At 40.3% G+C, this 20,300-nt stretch overlaps 2 protein-coding genes across 4 annotated transcripts in view; one reads left to right on the top strand and one right to left on the bottom strand.

Moving 5' to 3' along the window:
• Positions 1–6,178: 6,178 nt before the first annotated feature.
• Positions 6,179–14,532, top strand: Pp2d1 (protein phosphatase 2C like domain containing 1). Its single transcript, XM_075979162.1, has 3 exons — positions 6,179–6,222; positions 7,691–8,760; positions 12,980–14,532. Exons 1-3 carry the CDS (start codon positions 6,179–6,181, stop codon positions 13,747–13,749), a joined length of 1,884 nt encoding a protein of 627 aa, XP_075835277.1. The 3' UTR covers positions 13,750–14,532.
• The window catches only part of Rab5a (RAB5A, member RAS oncogene family), a 27,274-nt gene continuing 20,904 nt past the window's right edge, over positions 13,931–20,300 (bottom strand). For all 3 annotated transcript variants that reach the window (XM_075980978.1, XM_075980979.1, XM_075980980.1), the window contains 2 exons: positions 18,839–18,932; positions 13,931–15,294 (listed from right to left, as the gene is read on the bottom strand). In XM_075980978.1, the coding sequence (XP_075837093.1) occupies positions 15,179–15,294; positions 18,839–18,932 (210 nt within the window). In that variant the 3' untranslated portion in view covers positions 13,931–15,178. The remainder of the gene's footprint in view (positions 15,295–18,838; positions 18,933–20,300) is intronic.

Here is a 20,300-nt window from a genome sequence, read left to right as displayed (position 1 = left end):
ATCAAGTTAGAGACGAGTCAGTTTTGTATAAGATCCTGTTGTAAAAACCAAAGCAAAACAAACAAAATCCCTAAGCTACAAAGGGCCTAAGATGGCACTTGCCACCTACCCTGATAGTCTGTCTGAATTTGCTTCCGAACTACATAGTGGAAGGAGAAATTCCTCTAATTTTCACACTTGGGCTGTGGTCTATGCACATCCACACATATACACACAGATAAATAACAAATATTTTTACATTAAAACCTAGTTGGATAGTAAATATCATCATTAGATAATTATATCCACAATATTCTTTTTTCAGTATTTAATGGAAAATAATTTTATACGGTATATTCTGATTATGGTTCCCTTCCCTCACCTTCTATATCCTCCCCACTCCCCTACCCACCCAATTCCATACTTTCTTTTTCTGTCTTTCTCTTTAGAAAACAGGCCAAAAAACCAAACAAACAAAAACCCCACAAACTACAAAAAACAAATAAAAAATAGAATAAAAACAAATCAAAAGCTCAAGAAGCACACAATACAAACCCCATAAAAATATAAAATCAAAAACCATAATGCATAGCAAAAGACTGGTTAGATTCAAAAAATGCCCAAACAAAGTTAAAAAAAATAGTTGCAGAAATACCTTTGAGTTCATTTTGTCTTGGCCATCTACTGTTGTGTGTTGAGGTTTGCCCTGATGTGGAATATATATATATATATATATATTCTCAGCAAGAGACCCCTTTGGAGAAAGTTAACTTTCTCTTTGCAGGCAATTGTCAATTGGTGATAGCTTCTATCTTTGGAATAGGGGCTTCTGTCTTCTTCTCCCTCTTAGCACTGGTGTTATGCCCATGTCATGGGGCCCCCAAAGACCATCACAGAGCCAGCACTGAATGCAAATACACTGGGGTTTATTGATTACAAGTTAGTTCACTCGGACAACTATCCAACACACCAACTGCAAGGTAGGGTAGCACAAACCTTGGCATTTTGGGATTGGATAAAAGTATACAACTTTTGAATTTGTGGGTTGGGGTATAGAGGAATTTCAAAACAGTCAAAACAGTGGTCAATCAGGACCTACAAGGAGGTTTGAAGCAAGCAGATGTTGCTTGGATAGCCTGCTGGGTCACTTTGACCAGGGCAGGCACAGTTTCTTGAGAATGCTTATGACTTTGCTGGGCTACATTTACCCCCTTAGTAAGGTCCTGTCTAAAATGGAGTTCTTTCTCAAAATGGAGTTTGTTCTTATCCTTCAATGGGACCCTGTGTAGTTTGGACTTGTGCAGGTCCTGTGCATGCTGTCACGGTCTCTGTAAACATGTATGTAAGACTGTCAGAAGCCGTGAGAGTTACTGCAGATGAAAAGTGGTATGTAGTCAACCCAGCAGAGGAGGGGTTCTCTGGTGGAGGTTAATCCTGTCCAGGCAAGGCCTGCTGGACCATCAACTCTGGAAACTGTTATTCACATTTGCCAAAGCATCTTGGTGTCTCCCCAATACCACCTGGATTGTAGTGTGTACTCTCATGTGATGTGTATATGTAATCTCATGATCACATCTCAGTTTTATTGTGGGTGGTCAGGAAGATGACTTTTCATTTATTGTACAATATTGAAATATAGAAATATATTAGAACATGCTTCATAACTAGATCTATTTGTCCCACAAGAATTGTAGATACTTAAAAGCCTGCTTTGTTCTTTTCGCTCAGACTGACTGCACACAATTAGCTCACTTTCACCTCAGGGCAAGTATAAATTAGACTAAAGGCTTCTTGTAAATAGATAATAAGTTGAAAACTTTACGGCTATGCACAAGGTCAGAGTTACAGGTGTCCAACCAAGGTTGCTACACAAAGCACCCTAAGAAAAGCATGCCAATTCTTCGCTTGCCAAGTCTAGCTGATAAAAGACCTACGGACACTGTGCCACTGGGCTCTGATTACAGTCTTACTTCTGTAACTTTAGAATCCTGTGTTGCCATGGTAAATGGCTCAGCTACTTATTGCTTACCTTAGGAATGTGCTTTTGACAATTGAGAGGTTAACTTTTGTAAATTTTTTGTTGCTCCAAGCCTCCTGTAAAAAGAGAGGTTTTAGGCTAGAGGAGAAGCTAGGGGGAATTAGAATTAGGACAGGAGAACTATAATAGAGACAAAAGAATAAAGAGACTTGTTTACAACAGCATGGAGTGAGAGGATTCATTCTCCCTCAAATACAATGAAGAAAAAAGTTCATTTCACTTCCTGTAGTATCCGATCTGAACCTTGAAGAGGAACTTGGGGCTGAACCTCAAATGCCTCATTATTGACCTATTGTGTCTGATATCACTGACTCCTTTGAGTTATCCATTACTTCTGACTTCTATGGTTTTTCCACTTCTTCTGTATATATCCCAGAACATCAAAGGAAGCAGTTTAATGGATGTGTCCTATTTTGGACTGAGTGTTCCAAAATCTTTCTCTCTACACATTGGTTATTTGTAGTCTGTGTACTAATTCCCATCTATTGCAGGAGGAAACTTTTTTGATGGTGGTCAAATGAAATACTGACATATAGGTATAGCAAAATGTCATTAAGGGTTATTTTATTGCTATGTTCTTTTAGCAGAACAATAGTATTTGGTTCTCCCCTAGGACCATTATCTATCTAGTTTCAGGTCAGCCATGGGTTTCTAATTAGGACTCAGGGAGTGAGCAGCAAATCTGTTCAGGCAGTGGCAGGCTATTCCCACAACATTTGTGCCACTATTGCACCAGTGGAACATGCAGGAGGTCACCACTGTATCCTCAGGGTTTGTAGCTCAGTTGGTGTTTAGCTTTGTCCTTTGGTACCATGCAGAGTACCTTCTAAGATGAGGAGCACTAGTCAGCAGGGGTAAAGGCTCTAGGTGGTCACCATGTTCAGTGATGGTATACGTGTTGTCTTCAATAATAGGGCTTTACCACCAGTTTTCAGAGAGAACCGATAGCTTTGGCAATAACCTGTGGTTTTCAGATTTCCAAAGGGCCAATGGCTCAATTAGAAGTAACCCATCCTTGGCACTGGAAGTTTCACTTTGCAGTGAAAAATGTTTAGTTGAAGCATTGTCTCTCCCATTATTTATTGACTGTAGTTAGATTTCTTTCACATATATAAGTCTGCAGTATTCTTTCTGTTTTTGTTTTGAGACAGTATTTCTCTGTGTAGACCTGGGTGTCCTAGAACCCAATCTGTAGACCAGGCTGCCCTTTAATTCAATGAGGTCCACTTTCCTTATACTCCTAATGCTGGGATCAAAGGTGTATGCCACCACTGCTTGACTTGCTTACAGCATTCTTTAGAGTATTTTTTTCTTCACTCTCTTAGCAATAGATGAATCTTTGTCTTCCTGTTAGACTATGCAGATTTAGGAATGAGCTACTCCTTTACCTTGTCCAAAAGAGAGATTCTGGCATAGCCTCCCCGCTGCCACCACTTTTCTCCCTTTTCCCTCCCTCACCCCCCCCCCCCTTCTTTCTCACCTGCTTGCTTACTTACTTGCTTCCTGGCTTGTTTGCTTGCTTTGTTTTGGCAGGATCTCACATAATCCAGTTTAACCATGAACTTCAGATACTACTACTTTCACTTCCCTAGCCCTGGGCGACAGGTATTTATCACTGTACCTAACTCCTTTCTCTGTGCTCTTAATTTAGCTATACTTTGTTTTATTTTTTGAGCTAAGGTATCATTCTGGAGCCCAGCTATCCTTAAACTATATATTCCAGGTTGGCTTTGAACTTGCAGCAACCTTCGTTTTTAGCTTCCCTGGTGCTGGAATTACAAGCATGCACCACCACACTGAGCTAAGTATGGCTCCATTTTTGACAGAGCTATGTCATAGCTATCCCATAAACATGGAAAATTGAAGTTCTGACGTAGGGAGTAACTGCTGGTGAAGTTTTATTATTTTGTATTATGTCCCCGAAGGCCATCATAGCTCATAAAACTATATGCTCTACATGCATATTATTTTTTAAAGCAAGTGAAAATTTTATATACATTTTATTCAAAATAGCTTAAAACCTTTGGGGCTGAAGATATAGTTTAGGTGGTTTTGGACCCTGGAGTCCAATCACCAGGGTGAAGTCACTCCAAGAGACCACTCACACTTCAGTTGATGCAATAGCAAGAGGAACTTTTATTCTGATGCTAGAGGTCCCTCAGCAGGTGAAGGACCTTGAAGAACTACCATAAGCTTCTTTAAAGAGAAAAAACGCAGAACTAACAAAAAAGAAAAAAAAAAACGGAGTGCTGAAGTCGTTTGTCAGCCACTGTGACCAGCTCAGTGGTCAGCTAACTGATGGGTGGTTGCTATGGTGATCACTGGGTTGGTTGAACAAGGAGAAACATCTGTATGTTGTTTTACCCCAGTCCCAGGGCCTAAGTCTATTGAGGAAAACCTACAAAAGGGATAGAAAATTCTGGGGGAAAGGTACACTCACACACACACTCACACACACACACTCACACACACTCACATACATTCACACACACACACATACATTCACACACACACTCACACACATACACTCACACACACACACTCACACACACACATTCACACACACACACTCACATACACACACACATTCATACACACACACACTCACAAGTACCCAAAGCTAGCGCATGTGTGGGTGATTCTCAGGTTCCTGGTTCCCAGAGGAGGAGTAGGGAAGGATTAGGGGCGGGGTTTAGCTGATGTGGCCCAGCCAGAGTCTTTCACCCCCCCTCCCCCGTCCCCTTTGATTGGGTCATATCCCAATCTTGGGATTTTTTTTTTTTTTTTGGAATCTCTTCTAAGGGTCTGGTATTGCTGGGTTAATAGTAAAGCTTGAGTAACGAACATCAGGAGTCGGTTGAAGATGCAGGGTCCAAAGGTTAAAAGAAGCAGCAGAATGATTAAGGGACCAGTGATAGCGAAGGTGAGGGTTGTGAGCCATGGGGAGCTATTAAACCATCCTTCATACCAGCCTTGCTGTGCCTCTCTATTTCGCTGTCGTTTATCTAACCTATTTCTGAGCTTAGCCATGGAATCCTTGATTACACCAGAGTGATCTACGTAAAAACAACGTTGTTCTTTTAGGGCAGCACAGAGTCCTCCTTCTTGGAGAACAAGTCTAATCCACACCTATTCTGTAACACCACCTCAGAGAATGAGGTCATCGACTCTTCAAGCTTAGAGATGGACTGTTCTAGGGCTTTTAAGTCTTCATTCATGGCTGTCCTTAATTCATTATAATATTGGGGAGCCTCCACCAGAGCAGCAATACCAGTGCTGACACTGGCTGCAACTCCAAGGCCTACGATTACTGCTAGAGTCAGGGAGATAGGCTCCCGCTGATAGTGGTTCAGGTGCTCATCAGATTCATCTTCAAATGTGTCAGCAGAATCATAAAAGACCCTAAGTACTAGTTGAACGAGCATACAGTAACCCTTGGAGTTATCAAAAAACCGAAGTTGCCACACAAGGCGTCAGGCCCATATTACAAGCCCACCATCTTCCTGAATCGGGAACCAAGTACCCGGCATTAGGAGTATCTTCTTTACCAATTGGGCCGTCTCTCGTTTGGTGGGAAAAGCTTCTGTCCAACCAGCGGTGTCTATAAACACTAGGAGATATTTATTACCATATTTTCCCAGTTTTGTTGGTGAAGTCTACTTCCCAATGAGTACTAGGTCGGTCTCCCCTTATTCTTATGCCCTCCGGGGCATTTTGACGCCCTGCATTTACCTTGGTGCAGGGGAAGCAAGTTGACATTGCCTGCTGTATGAGGGAGTTAAGACCTGGAATATAAAAATCTGTCTTTTTCATTAGAGATTTAATCTTTTTGTGTCCTAAATGAGTCCATCGATGCATTTGGCTGACCAGCTCAAAGGCATCTTTCTTGGGTAACACGATTCTCCTGGTATTTCCAAGCTTTTTGTTGTTCATCAAAGTTCGCATTAAGTTTCTGGATAGTCTCTAGATCCTGGGCGGAATATTGGAAATAATCTGTGGAGGGAGGTGCCTCTGCCAGGGCTAATATTTCTGAGTTCAACGCGGCCTTTTTAGCCGTCTCATTGGCCATCCGGTTCCCCTTGGAAATGGTATCATTGCCCTTTTGATGCCCTGGGCAATGAATAGTGCTCACCTTCTTTGGCAGGAAGAGGGCCCTCAATAATGCCAGGATTTGAGTCTTATTTTAAATCTCTTTTCCAGCCGAGGTTAGTAATCCCCTCCTTTTTTTTAAAAATATTTATTTATTTACTATGTATACAATATTCTTTCTGTGTGTATGCCTGCAGGCCAGAAGAGGGCACTAGACCTCATTACAGATGGTTGTGAGCCACCATGTGGTTGCTGGGAATTGAACTCAGGACCTTTGGAAGAGCAGGCAATGCTCTTAACCTCTGAGCCATCTCTCCAGCCCCCAATCCCCTCCTTTTATAAGTTTCCCTGTGAATGTGGGCAGTTGGAAATGCATGTCTGTATAGATGTTTACTTTTTGTCCTTTTGCTAGTTCCAAGGCCTTGGTAAGGGCTATTAGCTCTGCTTTTTGAGCAGAGGTCCCTGGTGGCAGTGTCTGTCTGTCCATCTACCACAGCTGTCCCTGCCTTGGTCCCTGGTGGCAGCGTCTGTCTGTCCATCTACCACAGCTGTCCCTGCCTTACGCTTACCTTTTTTGAGGAAACTGCTGCCATCCGTGAACTAGGTATGATCTGCATCATGAAGCTGGCAATCGGTCAAGTCTCCCCTGGTTCCATGGTATTCAGCTAGTATCTGATGGCAGTCATGAGGTACACAAACAGTAGGTTCCAAATTGGGGAGCAGGGTGGCTGGGTTTAGTGATGTCGCATTCCCGTTCAGGATTCAGGGTTCAGGGTTGAGTAATAGTGACTGGTAGTGGGTTATTCAGGCATTCGAGAGCCATCTGTCAGGAGGTTGGAGGATAACTGTCTTTATGGCATAGAGTGCTATTATAGTCAGTGGTTCAATTTATCTGCATCTTTGACCAGGGTGGCTACTGCGGCCACCATACAGAGGCAAGGGGGCCATCCTGTCACCACACTGTCCATCTTTTTGGAGATATAGGCCACTGGCTTCTTCCAGGGCCCCAGCCTGAGTTAGCACCCCTTTTGCCACCCCCTTATTCTCATCCACATATAAGGTGAATGGTTTGGTGATGTCAGAGAGACTCAAAGCGGGAGGCCGAAAGGAGGGCTCTTTTTATTTTGTCAAAAGCCCACTATTGGTCCTCTCCCCAAGAGAAAGGGATGTTGGCCTTGGTCCAGCACTCAGGAGGCAGAGGCAGGTGAATCTCTTGAGTTCGAAGCCAGTCTGGGCTACAAAGCAAGTTGCAGGACAGGCTCCAAAGTTACACAGAGGAACCCTGTCTCCAAATACCAAAGAAAAACTGCACTTGCCCACCACATACAAGGCCCTAGGTCCAGTAGTGACCAAAAGGTCCTACTTTTTTACTTGAGACTTAACTATTTTAATTGAACACCCTTTGGTTTGTCTGCATGTGCATGCAGTAGTGTCCACAGCGGTCAGAAGAGGCCATCAGATCTCCTGGAATGAGTTATTGATGGTTATGGACCTCATGTGGGTCCCATGTAAGAATAGGTGCTCCAAACCACTGAGCTACCTCTCTAGTTCCTGATCCGTAAACATATTTCACCTTTCTTGCAGAGTATTTTGGAGAACAAAAGAGTGGAATAAAAAATCTTCAACATTTGCTTCGGACAAGTCGCTGACACAAAGTAAAAAAAAGCGTGTTAAAAAAGGAAAGCCTAAGATACCAAGAACCCCCAGTGACCATGAGGAGTCTATCGAGCAGCTGAGTAACGGTCAAGAGGTCACGTTCCCCTGCTCTGTCTGCCACCAAGAAATCAACACAGCTGGAACTTTTCTCCATAAGAAACATCATAATGCTCTGAGTATGCTGGGTTTCCAGTGGATGGGAGGGAAGAAACCAAAGCCCTCAGTGATCAGTATGCAGAGACAGTTTGTGATTTCTAAACTAATGACATCCTTCATGTTCAGTGAAAAAGTCCTTCAGAGTATGAATTATGCGTTTGAGCTGCTTTGGAAAAAACAAGTCCCATCATACTTCAGACTTTGTGATAAGGTTGGCCACACTTCCACGCATTCTCCAAACATCTCCCATCTGGTGATTAAAGGGGTAGCCATCTGTGGCAACAGCAATTCCACCTGGAAAGCTGACCCGAATGGTAAATTCACAGTCATGAACGATTTTGGTGGTAAAGCCAATGTGTGCTTTTTTGGCTTGTTCGATGGCCATCATGGCAGTGCAGCAGCGGACATGGCATCAAAGGAGTTCCAGGTTTTACTTCTCCATCAACTGTCTAAACATGATCCTTCCTACCAAATGACAGCTGAGCAGCAGCAACTGATCGATTCCTTTCAGACTGTGTTCAGGGAAGAATACAGAGCCAAAGAAGAGGCTATCTCTTCCATATACAAAACCTTCAGAACCCATAGACGGGAATATGAGGAGATACACAAAATCTTTGCAAAGGCGTTTTGGAGAATGGATAGACTTCTACGGCTCGGAAGGAATGAGGTTTCTCGGGTTCGGTGGAGTGGCTGCTCTGCACTCACTTGTATAGTAGAGGGTGCAATTAAGAACCCATATACTAGTAAGGACTTGACAAAACCAGACCAGCAGGGCGTTGAGAGTTTTCATTCCCAGAAGACCTCACAGATCATCTCTGGGGTACTACACATTGCAAATGCTGGTGTGTATCCTTGACACCTAAATATTGTAAATGCCCACAGAAAACCTCTCTTGCTTCTAGAATTAGTCACTTAGTGATTTATTAATACCTAGACATTGCATTTAACAATTAAGAAACAGGGCCGGGCGGTGGTGGCGCACGCCTTTAATCCCAGCACTCGGGAGGCAGAGGCAGGCGGATCTCTGTGAGTTCGAGACCAGCCTGGTCTACAGAGCTAGTTCCAGGACAGGCTCCAAAGCCACAGAGAAAGCCTGTCTCGAAAAAACCAAAAAAAAAAAAAAAAAAAACCAAAAACCAACAATTAAGAAACAAAAACCTCAGTTTAAATAGATTTCAGGAACAAAAATAATTTTTTAACTATTTTATAGGCACTGATATTACTGTGTGACAAAACTCTTCTTCAGGAGACACAACACACACATCTACTCACCCCAGATAAGGGACCCATAATAGAGCAAAGTACTGATACCATCAAAGTCCAACTTGGTGATCCAATGAGCTTTACTAGGGTAAATTACAGGAATATGGATGAAGAGTTACTTACAGGAGCATAAATAATTCACAGCCAGCTGCGTCACCAAAGCCCACACCAACACACTCACAAAAGCTGGGAACTTGGAGCACACTGCACAACCTGAAGGCAGCTCAACAGGTTGAAGACTGTCCTTTCCAAGTGACTCTTTTCTAAACCTTTTCCAGGCAGATAGGCTAGTTTCTGCTTCTTCTAAGTAGATGGTCTGGCCTCACCGCCTTTTTGCAACTTGTCTCATCTTTGCAGCTTGGTTTGTCAGAGTGTGACTCTTGGCAGCTTTATAGCTTACGCTGGGAAGGAGGGGCCTAATGAGTCTGGTAAATTGCAAGAACTTCCTGAAGCTATTTTGAGTTGTTGCCTTTCTGCTTAAGGAGTGGTCTTTGCAGGATGGAATGTTTCAGCCTTGAAGGAAAATGTTATAAGTCATGTCCAATGTGACAAAGTATTAACTTTTCCAAATGTGACTGGTGAGATGACTCAGAGGGTTAAAGTACTTGCTGCCAAGTCTGATGACAACCTGAGTTCAATCCCTGAAACCATGTTGGAAGAACAGCGCTGAATCCTAAATTGACCTCTGACTTCTTCAGATGGATACACACACACACACACACACACACACACACACACACACACACATTTTCTCGCATATATTGTACATATATACACATATTTATGTATATATACATTTACTTGTATACATATACATATATATGAAAATTTAGTGTGTACACATATATACACATGTATACTTTAGTTAAAAAATTTCCAAATGAGGTAGTAATAGAGATGTTGATATATGTGAAAAATGAATACCTATGATAGCTAGATCAAAACAAAAAACAGACATAAGGAACAGCCCACTGCCTTCTTTGTGGAGACTGCAAAGTTGATTTTTCTCAGCATACTTGCTCAGATTGGTCCATTATAACTGTTAGGACAACTTTTGGTGCCAGGAGTCTTGTATCCCAGGCTGGCCTCATACTCACTACGTAACCCAGGAGGATCTCATCGAACTTCTGATCCTCCTGCCTCTACTTCTTGAGAGCGAGAGCTGGAGTTACAGACATATGCCACAATTCTTGGTACTGCCAGTAAAACCTTTGTGCATGCTGGTCAAGCACCCTGATTGTTTTCATACTCAGTCGTCACGTGTGTCAAACAGTAGAATAGCCATTTTCCTTCAGTTTTCCTGGCTTTCTACTGGCTAAGATGCTGGGCAAACCCCCTATCACCAAGCTACATTTCCAGCCCACTTTGTTGTTTTCGCTTTAGCATGGGATTTCACTACATTTCAAGGATGGCCTTGAATTTGTAATCCTGCTACCTTAGCCTCTTAAAACTGGAATGCCAGCCTATAATCAGCTCTGGCTAAGTTTTTGTCCTTATCATTTATATTCTACCTAATAATTTTTCTTGACCTTCTATTTCTTTACTTCATTAAATTCTTACAGGATTAAAATACAAAAATACATATACTGGGAGTGAAACTTTCAGTTTTCCAGAATGGTGATGCCATGACACTATTCATTTAGCAATAGCTAAAAGTTCTATTTGTCCATGTTTCTTCAACATTGCCATCTGTTTGTTATCCTCTGTAAAAGCAGTTTACCCCTGCTCCAGCTCTCTGCACCATATTTTGTGTTGACTCTTTCTAGGTGTCTTAGGGTATCCTGGAATCTCTGACTCCAGAGTGCTGGGATTACAGGTGTGTATGGCTCAGCCATATTTTGATTACATATTCTGCATTGTATTAGATTTTTCAGCAGTTGTCTTGATTAGGGTTTCTATTGCTGTGAAGATACCATGACCACACCAACTCTATTTATAAAGGAAAACATTTAATATAAAGGTGGCAGCTCACGAGTTCAGAGGTTCTGTCCATTATCATGATGATGGTGCATGGCTGCGTGCAGGCAGACATGGTGCTGGAAAGGTGGCTCAAGAGTCCTACATCTTACAAGATATAGGACGTGGACTGTCTCACTGGGCAGGGCCGCCTCCACAGACACTTCTTCCACTAAGGCCACACCTAATAATGCCACTCCCTGAGTTTATGGGTGCCAACTATATTCAAACTACCACAACAGCCCATTATTTTTATATATTTCAATAAGAAAAAAATGTTGCATCCTTTAGGAACTCATACTCCTCTTGTTCTTAACTCCCTTTTAGACTTGTTCATCTGGTGTTTCTCATCTGGAGGATGTCCTTGGTCTCTGTGATGTCTGTCTCCTGGTGATAAATTTTTGTTTTTTTTTTTTTGAGACAGAGTTTCTCTACTATATATCCCTGACTGTCCTGTAACTCACTATGTAACCCAGGATGGCCTAAACCTCATCGGCATCCACTTGCTTCAGCCTCTTAAGTACTAAGTAAAACGGCATCCACCACCCATATCATTTGCCTCTCATTTTCAAAAGAAATACTCAACGTGGTGTGGAATTCGATTGGCGGGATTTTCTGTTGCTGGAACCTGCTTCCATTCGGCCTGGCTGGCATTGCTGTCTGTTACTCTTGCTCTTCTCTTCAGAATGTGGATCCCCCTTGTGGCTGCTTCAGAGAATTTCTTTATCTGGTTTTATGCCAGGTGACTGCTGACTACTCATCTTTTCAGTCCTCTGGGACTATGCTTTGTTTCACTCTTCTTTCAGTCAACGAAGCAATATGATGTAAACACCATCTCAACTACAATCATATTATACTGCCATCAGTTTTCAACTGCAGGATTTAATGTGGTTGCCTATTTCCCTAATAGGAATTTTTATAGAACTTATGGTACAGAAAACAATTTTATCATCCACATCCTAAATACATTCGGGTTTTAACTTTGACCAATTACAATTTTTTTTAAACTTTGTGTGTCTCTGTGTGCACCTATGTATGTATGGAGGTCAGAGGACAACTCGCAGAAGCCAGTTTCACCACGTGAGATCCTAGAATGGAACTCATGTTTATCAGGCTTGGCAACTTTCCTTTAAGGATTTGTTATTGTTATGTGTATGTGTGTGGGTCTGTACACACAAATACAGGTACAGAGGCCAAGGGCATCAGATTTTCTTAGACCTGAAGTTTTCCTCTGCCACTGTGTGCTCTTTACTGCTGGGTTCTCTCTCCAATCCTCAAAGTTTTGTGTTGTTTTGTTTTTTTTAACTAAAAAAAGTACCCACTGCTGTAAAGATGTTTCAGTCTTTAAGAACACCTGCTGCTTTCCCAGAGGATTAGAGTTCAATTCCCAGCATCCATATCGGGTAGCTCACAACCAACTATAACTTCAGCTCTGGGGATCCAATACTCTCTTCTGGCCTCTGCCCTCCTCATGTGCACATACCCACATATACACATAATTTAGTCATTAAAAATCTTTATTTGAATATTTCAAAAATCTGCTACATAGGTGTTAATAGTAAAAATCATATTTTAATAGTTTCATAAAAATTTGATTTAGAAGTTAATTTTCAAGACCTGTAGTTTTAGTTATTTTAAATGCTACTGGGTTATCACTGATATTCAAATATTAGGTGGTTTCCCAGTTCAAAATCATATTTGTGCAGTGCTGAGCTTATGTATTCTAAAGATATTTACATGGTATACTTTGTGTTTAGTATTGAAATAGAATAAGTAGCATATTTTTACACAAACTGATAATTAGAACTCTCTTTAAAAAAAAAACCCACCCTTTCCTTTTAGGTAATGTGCAAGCAGTCTTATGCAGAAATGGAAAAGGGTTTTGCCTGACAAAAGAACACTCGACACGAAACAGCAAGGAGAGAAGAAGAGTCCTTCAGAGAGGAGCAGTCATCAGTTCAAATGGCCTCCTGGAAGGGCTCATAAAGACCACCAGAGGTCTTGGATTTCATGGGAACCTCACGTTGAAGAAGTTCATTATTCCAGCACCCCAAACAATTTCTGTCCCTCTGGATGATCTATGTCAGTTTCTCATCGTAGCCACTGATGGGCTTTGGGAAGTTCTGGACAAGAAGGAAGTCACCGCACTAGTAATAACCTTGTTTCATTCATATGAAGATACATATGTTTCTGGCCCTAAAAACAAGTCCTGGCTATCTAACAAGCCTCTTTCCCCATCAGACAGTAACATCCGAGTGCTGTACCAGTACAAACCTGGATATGAAGAAGGTATGTCAACTACTAATCTAATGAAAAGGCCGTCTGATTCAATATATTCTGAAGCTTGCATTCATCAGGCTAAAAATGCAGAAACATTTTCTCCAGAAGGGAGTAATTATGACCCTTGTAGCAAGAAAGAAACTAACAGTTTACCCAATATAGACAGTAAGAAGGGAAGCAAGAAAGAACTATATGCTAAGAGTTTCTATGAAGATGCAGCTGAGTACATTGGTTGTGAACTTGTAAGTGCTGCTTTAGAAGGTGGTTCCAGAAACAGCATCACTGTTATGGTAATGTTACTCAATGGGAGTGAGTATCAGCTGCTGACATAAAAACATTCCAAGACCCAGAGCAGCAAACAGTACCACAAAGATTTCAGTGCTCTAGACTCTAGGACAGATCATGACTGTAAGATTCATTCATAAGAACAGGAAGAAAATACAAAAGCTTCCAGTTACATACTATATGTGTTATGCTCACTTCTTTATGTAAAGAGAAAAAAAAACCTCAGTGTTGCTTTTTATACCACTTTATTCCAACCTGAGCACCTCAATATAAAACTAAACACTGGTGAACTGTTTTCCTTACTAATTTTGAGTTACTGTAAAATGTACAAGTTCTGCTAGCAGATCAACACTTAAATAGATTAAATCATCTGACACATGGTATATTTCATATAATGAAAATACCTAAAATAATTAGTGCAATATACTGATCAAAATTAAATGGACTTTGAAAAACAATGTTTCAAGATTATTACTAAGAACATTGTAATACTTATGTTACAAATTGCAGGTACAGTGTTTATTATGGTTCGAGCCATGAAAGAACAGCAAAGCCCCTTCCTTTTACAGGAGACAAATAATTAGCTGTTTTAGTAACTGTACATTTTGTATATGCTTAGGTAATTCTTAAATATTACAGAAAATAATAAACAAGGAAACTACAACGCAGTACTCTATTTACAGTACAGCTGAAGATCATATTTAAAATCAAGTTTGAATGTACATAATTGTTAGTGCACTGACTAATCATGTCCAAAAGGAACCAGAGCTCCTTCCCTGCTCCAGACAGACCTCTATGTTATGGCCAACAGTGATTAAAGAGAAATCAGACACCTGGTTTGTTTCCACTTTGTTGAAGAGCTCACATGAAGGGACCACTACCCATTAAAATGCATTTATCAGTTTTATATTCCTAAAACAAGATGGGGTTACACATGACTTCTTTTCAATCAAATATTAAGAAATAACAGGACTGAGTAAGATATCACTAATATTCATTCTTTCTGGAGATGTAGGACTGTTTTAGGATTATTTTATTATTATGTGGAATGTACACTTTTTAGACAATAGAAGAAATTACCATTTGCTTGGCTTCTGTTGCTAAGCATAAATATTTTTAGTCTTCTAAAAACGTTTTTCTAAAGCTCACATTAGTAATTCTTTTCACACCTGACTATTATACCAGTTTGAAGACTGGTTGGGTTAAGTGTGGGTCCACACCCACTGGAGATAAATGGTTCCCCTTTTATCCACTTTCCCATGGAACAAATTGTACACAGTTCTCATTTTCCCTTCTACTGCCGAAACATTAGTCGGAAGAACACATGCATGTTATTAAAAATTAAGTCAAAAACACTCAAAATAATTCAGTATTAGAAACTTGATTCTACCAAAAGTCTCTTTTTTGAAGTCACACTGGGCCGGCTAAATGCTCCCACTTCACGGGTTTTGCCATTTAGGAAGTTCACACTGGAGTTCAGTTACTACAACACTGGCTTCTGGCTGGCTGTGCAGGCTCAGTAAGGTCTACTCCTCGTCCTCTGGCCGAGTTTGCGCCTAGATTCTGTGGTTCATTCTTTGGCAGCTTTTTAGCTAAGAAAGAAAGGACCAAAATAAAATTATAATACTCATATTAAAATCACTTAGACCTGCTTATTTATAATACACTTTTCCAGTTGGGTTATCTCCAAAGTTTCAAGTGATTGACTTATGTTTGTTCTTTTCAAATGCTTATTTATCTACTAAATGCCACAAAGCAAAGCAAAACACCAAATAACCCACAAAAAGGATCCTGCTGGTTGCTGTACTAAAGGAATTTAATTGCTTAGTGTTTGCAAAGGAGTAGGTAGAGGCCAACTGTAAGCATACCATTTAAACTTAAATTTAACTACAACTATACGCAATTTTTATATCAATTCCCTTAGAAATAACGTATTTTTCTTAATTATTAATACTTTGTGTTGTGCTGGTTCACGGGCAAACTAGGCAAGGCCACTACCACTTAGCTACATTCAGACTTTCATAATCATTAAATTTCTATTATATACAATCTGGTGGACATGGTGGGACATGACTGTAATTCTCATGGTTCATTCTGGAGAATGAATTGTGATAATCAGTTGAGCTGAGGAGGTTAAAACTAGCTTTGAGTAGCATATTACGACTCCATTTTAAAAAACAAAACCAAACAAGACATAGAATCCAGTCAACAGACCATGACCAGCTATAAAGTTTATAAAGAAGCTCACATAACATTCTCTGGCTTGTCCCAAATAATTCTGAGAACAAGTCAAGATATGAACAAATTTTATCAATATAACCACCACATCAACCCAACCAAACCTGTCCATTACTGTGCAACCTAATCAGCAAACAGAATTATATGACACACAGCATTTACTTCCTTCCTGGCTTCCACACCCTTCAAACATCTAAGTTTTTCCCTCTTGGGCTATGAGAACCTCCATCTAATTTACCAATAGTGAGACTTAATATATACAACAAATAGCTCTGTGCGTTCTATACAACTAATAGTGGTTCTGTGGAGTATGTTCCCCACTAAAAATTCACCTGCTAGATCCATGGCTTAATCCTGAGACAAAGTAGCAATATTCCTAAGAATAGTACTTTATATCCAATTCCCACCTGGAATTCTGGACCCTGTTTGTTTTGTACTAGGAAACCTGGGGCTTGTACACTTTACACAGTTAACAGCTACCACCAAGCCATACACCCTCATCCTGCATTTTTTAACCCTTCGTTTTTTTCCCTGTATCAATATTATCTTCAGAATTTCAGGTGCTAGAAGCAGGTCCAGTGAGCACTGACGTTTGTAAAAAAAAAGTTTTCACTGAGCCACCCTATGTTTGGCTATAGAAATGGTACCATAAAGTACAATAAAAACGAATGTTCAGTCAGATGTTATTTATAAGCAATGCCGAGGAAATGGATTAACAATAGTACTAAGAACACAGAATAAGCTTAGCACTCACTGCAGACTGTATTATAATAAATACTGAGTTGGGTTTTGGAATGTGCATAATTTCTCCTTCCAGCCTACTGCTCTAAGGATTTTCTCTATTCACATCTGACTGAGATCAAGAGGAGGAAGGAAGTAATCAGCAAAAGGACAGTTTCTGTTAATTGGACTGTATCATGTGATTTGAGAGTCTAACTATCAAGGAAAGAGCAAGGTTCCATTTACACTGGGGATTTCTTTAAAGAAGGAGTTTAATTTGAAACAAACTGTGGAAGTTGGGAATGCAACACAAGTGCTGTAGCACAAAGCTACTTCCCCAGCCTATAAGTCTTAAACAACTGTAAAGTGGGGATGGTGGCTCCATTCCACAATCCCAGCACTTTAGAGACTGAGGCAGGAAGATCTGGAGTTGCAGGCTAGCTTTGGCTATACAGTGATTCAGTTAATGAATGCTTTTGTGTAACCATTAAGTTCTGAGTTTGGATCCTCAGCACCCATATAAAAACATGAACGTGTAACTCCAGCACTGGGGGGTGGACCATGTAGGAAAAGAATGATCTTAGGATTTTCAATGACTCAGAGTTCATTGAAAGACTCAGACTCAAAACAATGATTCAGGAGGTAAAGGTGCTTACTGCTAAGCTTTATGCCATCAGTTCCATATCTGGAACCTACATGGTCTAAGGAGTAGACCTCCAGAAATTGTTTAGCCCTCCGCATTGGTGCTGTGGAACACACACAAAATAAATGTTTAGAAATAAAACATGGAGAAATAGTGCAAGAAAACATCTCCACGCTAACCTCTGGCTTCTATGTATACTCACACAAACAAGAGCACTTGTGTGCAGGTGTGTATGAAACAAAAGACACATACTGAACTCCTACATTGTCTCCACCTTCCTGCCATCATTGTCTAACACACCAATAATATGTACCAACTACCTACCTACTTGTAGTCAGCTTGGTTATCAGACTACCTTGGCATCACAATGTTTATGTTCAAGTAACACTTATTTTACTTAGAATGACCTTTAAAGCACAAAAGCCAGGTGGTGGTGACCCATGCCTTTAATCCCAGTATTTGGGAGGCAGAGGCAGGTGGATCTCTGAGTTCAAGGCCAACCTGATCTACAAGAGCTAGTTCCAGGACGTGTTCCGCTCCAAAGCTACAGAGAAACGCGGTCTCGGAAAAACAAAACTTTACAAGTACAAGGTCATCCTCAGATCCTATCCCAAAGCAACAACAGAACAATCAAAATAAAGAATAAATACAATAAAAAGGAAACTTCCATGCCAGGCCTGTTGGTACATCTATAAACCCAGCGCTAAGGAGTCTGAGGCACAAATTCTAGTCCAGCCTAGATAGATACCAAGACTAAACTCGAACTCAGCCATCAACAAAACTCAAATTTGGAAAACAATTTTCAACACCCAGATGTAGTTCAATAGTATAGCACTTGACAACCATATTTAAAGTTTGGGGTCTGATCCCTTTCCCAGGCAGAAGAGAATCTTTGTAAAAATGGGAAGAATGAAATCTATGCTATTTTTGCTATTCCATTTCTTGATATACTTAGGACAGAAAAAGTACCAAATTAAAAGCTTGTTAAGCTACCCACAGTTTAGGCATCCCTGTAGATAAGAGGTACTATTGTACACAGAAAAACTGTTATTTGCTCGGACTTTTCAGTGTAACCTTTGGAAAATCTACCTCTAATCTATGAGATCAACTTTTAATTCATCTGTATTATATAATCCAATATTCACTGAATTCATGAATAAATTTGACAATACTGGGGCTGGGAATGTAGGTCAGTGGTAGGCACAGGGATTGCTGGAGACCCTCAGTTTAATTCATAAAATTGTAAAGGGGGGAGGGGAGAGGAGGAGCAACCTTCTGACAGTCCATCAAATCTTTTCTTCTTCCCCCACTCTAAGACTCCATTAAGACCATACTAAGAGGTAGGGTCTTATGTACAGGCTGGCCACTATGTCCTGCTTCCCAACCAGTCTTTACAGCATTCCTAACAAAATAGTGTTTAGTGGAAAGGATCTAAAAAAACAGTATCATCAGTTAAGAAAACCAAGTAATGTTTTAGAGGGCATGAACCAAATATCCAATATATTTTGCTTATCATTTGAAAATATTAATCTTACCTATTGCCATGAATATTTCATTTACATTCATTGATGTCTTAGCTGATGTCTCCATGAATAATAAACTGTTGTCATCTGCATAGGACTGTGCTTCCTGTTCATAAAAAAAAGATTTTTCCCTTGAACATATACTGTACCTGCTTTATTTTATAGACTCTCTTACTTGATTACTTATTACTAACAGCCAGAGACTATGCTGTGGCAAAGGAAGAAACAGCAAGTACAATAATTTTTTGTTGCTGTTTGTTTTTTCGACACAGGGTTTTTCTGTAGCTTTGAGCCTGTCCTGGAACTAGCTCTTGCAGACCAGGTTGGCCTTGAACTCACAGAGATCCACCTGCCTCTGCCTCACTCTAAAGGAGTGCCCACCACCACCCGGCTCACCATATTTTTTTTTAACATTAACTTTTTGCCTATGAGACTTTTGGTCATCACTTCAATTTCAATGGCAATTTTTATTATGCCCTTTAAAGATAAAGATAGAATTTGCACTAAAAATGGAAATCCAATATCTTAATACTGTAAACAACTACTGAATAACCTCATGTTTAATTTTTAATGACATACAGTATTAAAATTCCAACTATATTATGAACAATTCCCTTCAAAATTAAAACTGTCCTGTATTTCTGTCACACTTTCCAACTTACCTGTATTGTTACCTTTGGTCCCCACAGCTCTTCTGAATAGGAACAACTGAGGCCCCTTTGAGCTGTTAGAGCACAGGGCCACTTTTGAACAAAACTGAAGCTCTCTAACATGTTTGCTGGGGAGCTTAACTGACTGGACAGCATAGCAGAAAACAGACTTCACATGGCTGTCTTAAGAATTAAATGAAGCTACAAGTGCAAAGTGTTCTGATTAACATGCAACAGTAGCTTCCTTTCTATCCCTGTAATGTCAGGAAGAAAGAATTCTGTCACTGATCTACATATTAGGCAACAGCTATGAGAAAGAAATAGAAAGTTTTTATAAATCTAGAACCATTTGTTTTTAAATGACTAGCATTCATTTATACACTCTTTTATAGTGGAGGATATTCTGAATTAATTATCTTAAATATACACAAATTGGAAGTCTTAAAAAAATTCTTTTTACACTAATTTATTTGGAGATAAAGGAGACCACACTAGAGGTCAGATGACAACTTGCAGGCAGTCAGTATTCAGTTCCAGAAATTCAGAATGTCATGACTGACAGTACCTTTGCCCATGAGGCCTCTCATACACTTGAGGCTTCCCCACTTCTTCTTCTTCCGAGATGGGTGCAGCCCTGATTGCCATGTAACTGTGCAGAAGACCAAGCTGGTCTAAAACTTGTAGTAATCCTCCTACCTCTGCCACCCAAGTGGTGGGATAATAGGGATGCACTGTCATGCCTGACTCAAACAGTTATTTTTACACATACACAATACTATTATTTATTTAGATGTATGTGTGTATGCATGTATGTATGCCTTTGC

Source organism: Microtus pennsylvanicus, chromosome 7 (assembly GCF_037038515.1).
Source record: "Microtus pennsylvanicus isolate mMicPen1 chromosome 7, mMicPen1.hap1, whole genome shotgun sequence".
Classification (NCBI taxonomy): Eukaryota; Metazoa; Chordata; class Mammalia; order Rodentia; family Cricetidae; genus Microtus; species Microtus pennsylvanicus.
The sequence above is the reverse complement of the archived record's forward strand: the minus strand, read 5'-3'. Positions and strand labels throughout refer to the sequence as shown.

What these genes read in the sequence shown, in the direction of transcription:
- Pp2d1 (XM_075979162.1), top strand. Translation starts at nt 6,179, where the DNA reads ATGCCAGGATTTGAGTCTTATTTTAAATCTCTTTTCCAGCCGAG. An exon ending in AAATCTCTTTTCCAGCCGAG is followed by an intron (nt 6,223 to 7,690) that starts GTTAGTAATCCC and finishes CCTTTCTTGCAG; the next exon opens with AGTATTTTGGAGAACAAAAG. An exon ending in ACTACACATTGCAAATGCTG is followed by an intron (nt 8,761 to 12,979) that starts GTGTGTATCCTT and finishes CTTTCCTTTTAG; the next exon opens with GTAATGTGCAAGCAGTCTTA.